General features: G+C 36.9%; 1 protein-coding gene across 1 annotated transcript; it reads left to right on the top strand.

The window, feature by feature from the left end:
* The first annotated feature begins 96 nt into the window (after positions 1-96).
* Positions 97-3356, top strand: LOC126908002 (male-specific lethal 1-like 1). Its single transcript, XM_050689796.1, has 6 exons — positions 97-621; positions 694-952; positions 1831-1955; positions 2012-2136; positions 2206-2418; positions 2681-3356. The coding sequence occupies exons 1-6, from the start codon at positions 298-300 to the stop codon at positions 2790-2792; spliced, it is 1158 nt and encodes a 385-aa protein (XP_050545753.1). The 5' UTR covers positions 97-297; the 3' UTR covers positions 2793-3356.
* The last annotated feature ends 8186 nt before the right edge of the window (positions 3357-11542 follow it).

Genomic DNA, 11542 nt, shown 5'->3' with positions numbered 1-11542 from the left:
TACCTTAGTATTATTATTATGTTGGTTAAATGTATTATTACTTTTGTCTTTGATAACAGTTTGTTTATATTTCATTGTTTTTAAAAATGTGATTTTTACTGATTACTTTTCAGTTGAAAAATAATATAATAATCTACGTTTCATGACGTTTACGTTTCAAGTTAATTAATTTTATAAATATACATCCTTTAGCTGTTAAATTAATATTTTGGATATTTGATATATGCATATATATTTTCAATAAACATAATATAGTAACAGTATTAAAATACTTTAACGCACTTCGTAATTGGTTAAATGATAAGCGCTGGGAGATGCATTAACGGCCGTAGTGTAATGTCAAAGGAGTGTCGAGTTAACTGTGGCAGTGGAGGATACGTCAACCACTGTGAACAAGACCTCGATGATAAAAGTGAAATGGTGATGGGAATTGCATCCAAAATATCTACAACTGACCAGCTGAGGACATCTAATAATCATAAATACTCATCGTGTGAAAATTCTGAAATAAGAAGTCTTAAAGACTTTTCACTTGGCAATCTTGATTTAATTGACGAATTAAAAGTGATAGTGAATCAAAAGGACAAAACTATTGAACAGTTATCTGATGAAGTTAATTTTGTTAGTTTATTAGTTACTTACTATTATAATAAATTATTTTTATCTTATGTTTCTATCAATCTAATGTTTTAGCTTAAAAAGAAACTGGAAGAAACGAAACAACAGTTAGTGAATTTAGCAAGAAAAGAATCTATAGATACTCTCCCTTTTACACCAGTAACAACAAATTATTCTTCAGGCATTGGTGATATTAATTCAATAGAATTACAAACTCATGGTTCTAAAGTAAGAAAGCGAAAACAACGTCAAATGCCAATGAAACGTCCATGTGTAGAAACAGTAGATAATAACCAACTAAAAAAACTTAAGAATCGTATTCGTACTAAATCAGGTTAATATACATTTATTTGTATTACATTTTTTTTTGTTAACTTATACTAATTCAATTAAATAAATACTAATTTAATGTGTGTTCAATTAATAAAACAAAATTTAAATCACAAAAATAAATTTTTCAGTAAAAAGATAAATGAAAATGAATTTTTAAGATAATTCTTTTTTTCATAGCAAACTAGGATTCTTGCTTACTTAATATTATTAGAAAAATGTGCTTGATAATCTCTTAATTGATTTTTATTGTATTCAATGTTGTAGTACATTTAATAAGCTTAAATATCATATATGTTTGAAGAACAAAATTGTTTTGAAAACTTTTCAAAAATTGAATTGAAAAAATATTTTTTATATGTTATATTTTTACACAAACCCTTTTTTGTACTTTGGTTTTCCAATGAATTTTCACAAAAAACATACAAAATGAAATCTTATTGTCTTCTGTATAAAAAAAAAAATTAAGTTATAGCACTTTTAATGTTCAGAAAAAATGTTAATAATTGCTATTTTTATGATAATGTAATTTGAGATGGATATAATTTAAAATTTCTAAAATTGAGGGTTTTTCTAATTTTACAGTGACAATAAGTTTAATTAGATTTAAATCAGGCTTTTTGATCTATTAATATCAGTCCAGTGAGAGCTGAGAAAAAGTGGAAACAGACAAAAAGATGTATACCATCACAAATCCAATACCTACTCAACCTCTCATTTAAGTTAAAATGTTAAGTTTAGATAAGAAAAACTTGTACTTATAATTTTACTTTATTTTATGAGGTTAAATTATTTTATTGTCTATTGTTAGGAAAAATATTAATTATACATTTTATATTTTTTAATATTATATGAATATTGTAATTAATTTTAACCTTACAGGTGATTCTGGAAAAATGCAAGAACTATCACTTATTACTTCAGAAAATGCATACTACACTTGTTTAGGAAATTATGATCCAATTAAAGATGATCCATTGCCAGAGAGTAATACTAACAACTTAGAGGTGAAATATAATAACTATTAAAAAAGTATTTGTATTTAAGGTCATTTAATTTTCAGATTCCTAGCTGGAGAGTTAAAAACTATACAAGTTGGTATTCTATGGAAGGAACTGAAAATATGTCTGATGATATTTTTGAAAGTAGACACTCCAGACTTGAACTTTGGGAACGTAAACGAAAAAGGTTTTAAAATAATTTTAATCATTTATTAACAATTTATTTAAAAAAAGTATTGTTTTTTGTCCATATTAGATGGGATATGCAACGTTTAAGAGAATTGAGGCGTATTGAATATTTGAAAGAAGGACGTAATAAAAGTCACTACCAAAATTCAAATGACAGTGAAAAAGAAGAACTAGTAACACTTTTACCTGATCCATCTAACATAAAAGCAATTGAAATAACTGATAATTTACCTGTATCAGCATTTGGATGTAATTTACATACTAAAAAGAAACCTGAAGAGTAATATAAAAAAATTCTACCTGTATTATTATTATGACTCGAGTTTAAATTTTTTCATACCCATTTTTTCCTTTAACTTCAACTTTAACTCTCAAACAGATATGTATGTAATTGAATTAAACTTTTTATTTTTTGTTTTTAAATTTCATTTAGCAACATTTCTGTACATTTCAAATGAAAACTTCACTTTACCTTTAAAGTTGAAAATATTTTGACTTATAAGTCTAATTTAAATATAAAAATTTTATGTTCTATTTTATAGGTTCAAATTTTGTCATAGCCGCTGGTGTAATGATGGTTCTCAAGAAGCAAAAGAATCTAAAATAAGAGGTCTTCGTTCTTCTGGACGTGGTAATCTTTTTGATAATTTGTAAGTTTATTTTATGAACAATTTATTGTTTGAGATCTGGTAATTTCATTTCATCAAATGTGTGGATAATTAAGTGTTTGTTTTCCTTTTTTCATTTATTTTTGTAAATAAATTATATATTTAAACATATTAGCAATTAACATATTAATAATTATTGTGATATTTATTTAGTTTTTACTGCTCTTAATATAAAACCAATTGATTTTTGGTTTTAATTGATTTATTATTTTTGCAATGACTATGTGTTAAATATTTATTAATATTGTATATTTTTTTTTCAAATATTAGTTGTACTTCTTTAGGTCATATAATATATTTATCTTGTTTTATTGTTTCCGTAGTACACTTCAAAGCTGTATCTGAGAAAAAAAATACTTCTAACACTGAAACAACCATTCATAAAATTATATTAATGATTGAAAACTTTTTTATTTAATTTAAAAAGTAAATTAACATTATCTTTAATCGTAATTTGTTTATTATGAGATCCTCCTATTTATTTTCTCATAATATAGCCTGAATGTACTTAATGAATTATTTCTTAAACAATAAATCTACTTTTAACAGTGTTGTCTGTTGTAATTTCTAAATCTACAAAATGATAGCTAGTTAGACTATCTACCTTGAGTAACGAGGGTTTTCTAATTAGTTTATGTCCCCCTAGAGAAACAACTAAGTGATACGATCACATTTGCATGTGCCCATATCTCTGTCTCCTATAACATCACTATACCGTATTTTAGACATTTATATATAATTGACACAGTGACGTACAGCAATACTAACAGGAGAGCTGACTCAGTGGCGTAACTAGAACTTCTAATGCCCGTGGAAAAATAATACATCGGGCCTTTAATTTTAGAAATTTGAGGGAAGGGAATACGAAAAACTTATACTCGTCCACAATATTTATCTCTAGATCCACTCTTAATAATAAGCTATAAATAATTAAAAACATGATAAGTGTACTTAAAATAATATCACTTCTGACACGGCCCGCGTCGCTTCGTTATACACGATGCCCCGCGACTCGTGCCACCTTTATCAGCCGTCGCCCTACTATGAGTATTTGACTGACTAACACCGCGTGTTATACGGTGCAAAATCCAGCAAATGCCGCACGGCCGACGTCGACCCGCCGCAAATGGTGCGAGAGTCTTCCTCCCATTGTGAAAGCGACAATGTCGACCAACCAATACGCACCCGCGCACCGTCGCCTACAACGCTGCTAACCTTTTGTCGCCCAAGGATCACGCCGGACATCGCGTCGTCAACGCCATCGAAAGTTCCGCAATATTATGCGAAGATTTTTATTATTGTGTTTATTGTTTATTATCTTGTAAGAACATTTATTACTATGTTCTTACCACTTATATTATACACGTTTTATTTCTATTTATTTAATTCGTAATACATATTAATTAGCATAGAGGGAGATGCTGCTATGACAATTCTACTCGTCTGTAGCCCGGAGCTACTGACGTCGAACTAACAAAGGGCAGTTGTGTTTGAGTGGCCGTTATAGACATAATTTTCAATATTATTACTTTCGTCTTATTTATATTATTTATAACTTTACTTGTTTTATTCAACGACCCGTCTATCGCCAATTGTCATCATAGCCAACCAACTCCGTCTCACTTGGATATACCTACTAACCAACTGTACTAGGATTCAGGTCAGACGTATTGTACATTACATATAACTTATATTTACTGAACATCTAAATATAACTTTACTTTGTCGTTGACATAAAACAATAGTCTAATTTTATTTAATAATCTATCCCCTGTAACTAAGGTACACGATTGCCTGTGTCTCCTTCAGGCAATTAAAACTCGTTTAAGGAGATAGGGACGATATTTGGGCAGACGTCGGGTAGCTTCCGATTCTTGATTTTGACCAAGATCCTCAACTATTAAACAAGCCCCTAACAATCTTTCGGTTTGTTTTATTTTTTTGTTAAAATAACCTGTTGTCGCTCATTTAATAAACGGCCCACGGGTCTCTACCCTCAAAACCAGTGTCGACCACATTTTTGCGACGTAAGTCGTGTTAACTGGCTCCCCGGTAAGGATCTCAACCGGTCTTACATTGGATTAAGATAAGAAAACCAGCTGCTGACTTCATTTTTTTTTTTTTAAATAAGACAGCTAGGTTTCCTTTACATTCACTTTTCTTCAAATTATTTCAATCACACAGTTCACTGGTGACAGCAGTGGATTTCCCACCGGTTATATAGATACTATCCACCTCGCGAATAGTAGATTTCCAGCTTCGGTGTATTTTTAAACACGGTAAAAGTGGATTTCTGGCGATTACGTATCTATACATACACGCGCACGGACGATCTTGAGTCGCACAACGCCGCGAACACAACCGTTTAATTGTTTCGATAAAACCGCTAGGCAGGTAGGGTGATCATACACATTATCATACCACAGCGATCGTTACATTTGACAACCGGTCCCATAAAACCGTTTGTATTATTATTTGTGTCGTCACGATCATAAAGATTACGATTACCATCATTGCAATCGCATTCCCAGGCACAATTCACTGTCCTTAGTGTTTTATCAGTACACTATCTAAGCAATAACAATAATAATACAAACGGCCAGCATTGTTAACGTTCATACGCGAACGCAAAGCGCGTATTCTCGCGTTTGTTGATATCGTATTTCCGAATAACAAAAACAAACTACCACTTATACTTTTCATCTTTGGTTAATTCGATTGAAATACGGTAAGGAACGTTCACTATGACCGAAAAAATTCTTTCTTAAATGAACCGTCGGCAATTATTGCGTGAATGCGCTTTTAGGCAGTTAAACGGCCCCACGACAAAAAGCGATATGCTGGCAGTCTTGGAGAATAGTTTACGCAGTGAGGGGCTAGACCCATCGAACGCGATTCTGCCCGAACGCCAGCCGCTTCATTACGAGACGCTCTCGACGGAACGCGAGTCTCAGGCAGACGAAGTCCCCGCGCTATGCCGGACCGTCGACCCAACCACATACGCGGACCGACCGGTTAACTTGGCGCTAGAGGACCCCAAAGAGGAGTCTCTACATGAATGGTCTCTGGCAACCGGCTGCCCGAACGATAGTGTGAATGCAGCGTATACTGATGACTTATATACGGTGCGTCCAATATCCCACGCAACGGAGGAGATAGGGGCAGTAAGACAAAGTTTACGCGATATGTTTCTTAACACACGTATGGAAGCGCGCATGTCAGAAGTAGAGAGAGCACTGTCCCGCATTACGCAGGAGATCCGGTCCCTCTCACACACAATTACAAATCGTGATTTAACTAACGAGACCATACGTAATCCGTTCGCTACCGCACGGATGACGCGAGAAACGGCGGAAAGCAACCGCACTAGTTACGCGCGTCTGTCCGAACCAAGCCGCGTAACTTTTGGGCCTAACAACACGACTTAAAATGACGCGGCCCTACAACAACTCCTGACTGAAATCGAGGAGCGCGAATCGCTTAACCTACAACGATTAGCCAGTCAGACTTCGCGCGCGTCACCATCGCTTCTTCGAGCCGAACACGTTCGCGCCACCGACACGCGATTTGTTTCTGTCTTCATCAACCCATACGCACACGCACATGGCGAGCGGGCCACTTAATTATTCGCCTCTTGTACGTCCCCCTTCCCTCGAGTTTACGGAAAAATATGGGGAGGACCTACGCGAGTTTTTGGATCAGGTAGAAAGCCTATTGGCCCAAGCGAGCATAGATCGCGATTTATGGGTAAAAACAGGCATATAATTTTTAAAGGGCATGACATTAACTTGGTGGGAAACCATCAAATTAAACAACATGTTCTGGCGACAATTTGCGAGGGAATTTCTAACCACGTTCGATAGTAACAGCATACAAGCTGAATTAGAGAACGAACTCATGACGACACAACAGGGGCCACATCAGCGCATGACGGAATTTATCATAAATAAACAACGTTTAGCGATGCGCGCACGCTCCAGTTGCTCAGAGCAGCACATTGTAGATCGGGTAATCAGTCTGTTATTTGAAAACAAATCCCCTGGCGGTAGGTAAAACGCAGGGAAGGACACCCGTAAAACCAAACATGGAAGCAAACCATTTAAAAAAAACGGTTACCGTTCCAGGAGAATCGGAGTCTCCAGGGCCGGCTGGGAAAGGTATCGCTACAGGCCTAACCCGGTCGTTATCCAGCGACTGTACCAAGACCGTGGGACTGGTGAGGCAGGGTCCATGGGGCATTCGCGCCCAAGCTATGTGCCAAGCAGGCATCCTCCAGTGATCTTCGGGTCACTGAGGTAACTGCTGGTGGCTTTGCTACCGTCAAGGAGATGGTGGACGAATGAGAAGGCGTGCGCGATCGCTTCCGCGATGACGTGTTGCTGACCCATTTGGAGTTCACTCAATGGAGCGGACTGTTGCTCGACATGAAGGCTGGAGAAGTGTCGCTGGACTCGTTTCCTTGTGGCCAATTCCGGACGGCCGAATTGTTCTATAGTTCAGTGTCCACAATCCTGAAGCTTATGCAGAAGGACCTGGACGACGGGCGTTCCTTTGCCCCGGAAAGGGTCAAGGAATATGACCCGTTAGAAGGCGTAGATGACCCCAAGTAGAGAGCGGAGATCATCGATGGATCTATTGCTAGTCGCCAAGGGGAAGTCGCGGCGGAACGTCTTATTGGCGTCGCCCGCCTAGTCGCCTCGGAGATCTTATCCCGCTACAACGACAGCGGGATAATGAGGACCATGGGGCGCGGGCTTCAATAGGCCGTAGAGTACATGGTGTACGTAGAGAAGCAGGAAGTCTCGTCATCTCCTGATGCTGCGGCTGCGGCAGAAGAGGACTAGATGATGCGGACGGGCGACCGTGGTGGAAGCGCTGAACCTTATCCTGGGGAAGGCTCATCGACTCGCCAGCGAGCAGACTCACCTTTTTTTTTTTTTTTCTCCGATCGGCTTGGTTGTGGACCACCCTGGAACTACCGTTAGGTATTACTTCAGGCGCCGTCTTTAAAACTCACAACGCTGGTGCAGCAGGTCCATATGGGGAGAGTCGATGTTGTAGTAGCTTCCGATCCATTAGGGCTAAGCCAGGAATCGAGGAGTGATGGATGGCTCATTTCTGCAGGAAGCTGTAGAGCTGCTCTGGGCGTCTTCGGTAGACGTGTGACGGTTGCGAACATTGAGCACGACGTTGAGTTCGTTTCGGCGAGAATTAGCGGAATCACAGTCTACAGCTGTTATGTGTCGCCGAATTGTATAGCGGCAGAGTACGACTCGTTTCTGAACAGACTGGAGGCGATCCGGCGTCGCACCAGGGGCGATGGAGTGATCGTTGCTGGAGACTTCAATGCTAGATCTGCCAGCTGGGGCGATTGGGAGTCGATTGCGAGGGAAGAGCAACTCGACGATTTGTTCTCGAGTTTGGGGCTCCTCGTGTGCAACGTGGGGAATGAACCGACGTTCGTTGGCTCGGGACGTGGATCGGTGGTTGATGTCACGGCGGCGTCAGCTGATCTGCACAGCGGGGTGCACGGATGGAGGGTCGAGTCGGAGAACGACAATTACTCGGACCACAACTATATATCTTATAGTATTGGGACGAGGAGGATGTTGAACAGACCGAGAAGAGAACGTTTTGGATGGGACATTTCGGTTGACATCGACCTCGATACCTTCCGTTGGGGTTTTGAGACGGCAGGAGGGTGTAGATTCGACCAGTGTGATAGTGTGGACGGCATGATAGACAAATTCCAAGATGTGATGTCAAGCTAGTCATGGGCAAATTGAAGAGTGAACCGCTAAACGTATAACCTGCCTTTGCCAGAGAGATTCTGGAAAAATTGTTTCCCAGACACGAGGTATTGGATTTGGCGGCGTATAATTGAAGCCTTAAGTGACTGGGACACTCCCCGCTACTTGGCCGATATGTTCAAGACGTATTTTGACAGTCGCACTGCTGATTTAACGCTGTGCACGAGTGAGGTAATTGATGTTGTGGTCACGTGTGGTGTACCCCAGAGCTCTGTGGTCGGTCCGTTCTTGTGGAACCTGGCTTACAATAATGTGTTGGCAATTGAGATACCGTCTGGAGTAGGGATTTTGGGATTTGCTGACGACACACTTCTGTTAGCTGTAGCAAATACAGTGGTGGAGTTGGAGGAAAGGATGAACGGCGCTCTCAGTCTGGCATCTATCGAGATAGATAGGCTGGGCCTACAGCTGTATGTAGCCAAGATGGAAGCGGTGGCGTTCAGACGTAACTACACAGACCGGGCACCGGTCTTTTCGCTCGCCGGAGAGCCGGTATCGATATCTGAAAGTATAAACTATCTTGGAGTGCTGGTCGATCGTGACTTGATATTCGGACTGCATGTGAAGCGTGCAGCGAGGAAGGCGAAGGGAGTTTTCCTGGCGCTTTCACGTCTCATGCCGTACATTGGCGGCCCTACGCAGGCTAAGAGGAGATTGCTGTTGAAGGTGGTGCATTCGGTTATGTTGTATGGTGCTCCTGTGTGGGCTCAGTCACTTGAGTGCAGGAGGAGGAATGTGGAAGTGCTGAAGAGTGTTCAGCGTCGGGCGTTGCTGCGAGCGATATGTGCGTACAGAACGACCAGTGGTGTAGCAGACAATATAATCGCGGGGGTTCCTCCGATTGATTTGCTGGCCATTGAGAGGTCCGAGATGTACCGTCAGAGGAACGCTGTTAGCGCAAGAATTGAGGAGACGGTACCGTGACATCAGAATTCTAACGATAGCGAAATGGGAGGAGAACAATAGAGATTACGATAAAAGGGAGTAAAAGTAAAAGCATGCGTCTTATAAAAGTTATTGTACCGTGGATGAATAGGAGACATGGCGTGGTGGATTTCGACATGACCCAGCTTCTCACCGGTCATGGATGCTTTGGCAAATATTAGGTCAAGATTAGAAGAGAGGCAGATAAGACGTGTAGTCAACTTTCAAAGTGTATTTATTTGTTAATATGTTGTTTTTCCTAAATTTGAAGTTATTTTTCATTTAGATCTTTGAATAAAGATATTTCAATTTTTCGTCGACATTCAAAGTATATTTTTGTGTTAATAAGATGTTTTTAGTAAATTTAAAATTTTTTCTTACTTAGAACGTTGTTTAATGAAATATTAATTTTTCGTCGACATTCTAATTTTACGACTTTCAAAGTGTAATTACAAGTAAAAATGTTGGTATTCATTTAAATCTTTGTTTAATGATATTTCAATTTGTCGTCAACTTTCAATGTGTATTTATGTTTAAATATGATGTTTTTCCTTTATTTAAGTTGTTTTTCATTTAGATCTTTGTTTAAGGATATTTGAATTTTACGTCAACTTTCTAATTTTTAAGAATTCAAAAGTCTATATATGTGTAAACATGTTGTTTTTCTTAAATTTTAAGTTTTTCCTAACTTATAACGTAGTTTAATGATGTTTCACTTTTTCGTCGACTTTTCAATTTTTTCGACTTTTAAAGTGTCTTTATGTGTAAACATGTTGTTTTTCTTAAATTTTAAGTTGTGTTTCAATTAGATCTTTGTTTGATGATGTTTCACTTTTTAGTCGTCTTTCTAATTTTTTTGACTTTCAAAGTGTTGTTATGTGTAATGTTGTTTATCTTATATTTTAAGTTTTTCCTAACTTATAACGTAGTTTAATGATGTTTCACTTTTTTGTAAACTTTCTAATTTTTTCGACTTTCAAAGTGTCTTTATGTGTAAAATTGTTGTTTTTCTTAAATTTTAAGTTTTTCCTAACTTATAACGTAGTTTAATGATGTTTCACTTTTTTGTCGACTTTCTAATTTTTTCGACTTTCAAAGTGTCTTTATGTGTAAACTTGTTGTTTTTCTTAAATTTTAAGTTTTTTTTCAATTAGATCTTTGTTTGATGATGTTTCACTTTTTCGTCGACTTTCTAATTTTTTCGACTTTTAAAGTGTCTTTATGTGTAAACATGTTGTTTTTCTTAAATTTTAAGTTTTTTCTTACTTAGAACGTAGTTTAATGATGTTTCACTTTTTCGTCGACTTTAAAATTTTTTCGTCTTTCAAAGTCTATTTATGTGTAAACATGTTGTTTTTCTTAAATTTTAAGTTTTTTCTTACTTAGAACGTAGTTTAATGATGTTTCACTTTTTCGTCGTCTTTCTAATTTTTTCGACTTTCAAAGTGTTGTTATGTGTAAACATGTTGTTTTTCTTATATTTTAAGTATTTCTTAACTTATAACGTAGTTTAATGATGTTTCACTTTTTTGTCGACTTTCTAATTTTTTCGACTTTCAAAGTGTATTTATGTGTAAACATGTTGTTTTTCTTAAATTTTAAGTTGTGTTTCAATTAGATCTTTGTTTGATGATGTTTCACTTTTTCGTCGACTTTCCTATTTTTTCGTCTTTCAAAGTGTTGTTATGTGTAAACATGTTGTTTTTCTTATATTTTAAGTTTTTTCTAACTTACAACGTAGTTTAATGATGTTTCATTTTTTTGTCGACTTTCTAATTTTTTCGACTTTTAAAGTGTTTTTATGAAAACATGTTGTTTTTCTTAAATTTTAAGTTGTTTTTCAATTAGATCTTTGTTTAATGATGTTTCACTTTTTCGTCGACTTTCTAACTTTTTCGACTTTCAAAGTGTCTTTATGTGTAAACATGTTGTTTTTCTTAAATTTTAAGATGTGTTTCAATTAGATCTTTGTTTAATGATGTTTCACTTTTTTGTCGACTTT

Source organism: Daktulosphaira vitifoliae, unplaced genomic scaffold (assembly GCF_025091365.1).
Source record: "Daktulosphaira vitifoliae isolate Bord-2020 unplaced genomic scaffold, ASM2509136v1 Scaffold_5, whole genome shotgun sequence".
Taxonomy (NCBI): domain Eukaryota; kingdom Metazoa; phylum Arthropoda; class Insecta; order Hemiptera; family Phylloxeridae; genus Daktulosphaira; species Daktulosphaira vitifoliae.
The sequence above is the reverse complement of the archived record's forward strand: the minus strand, read 5'-3'. Positions and strand labels throughout refer to the sequence as shown.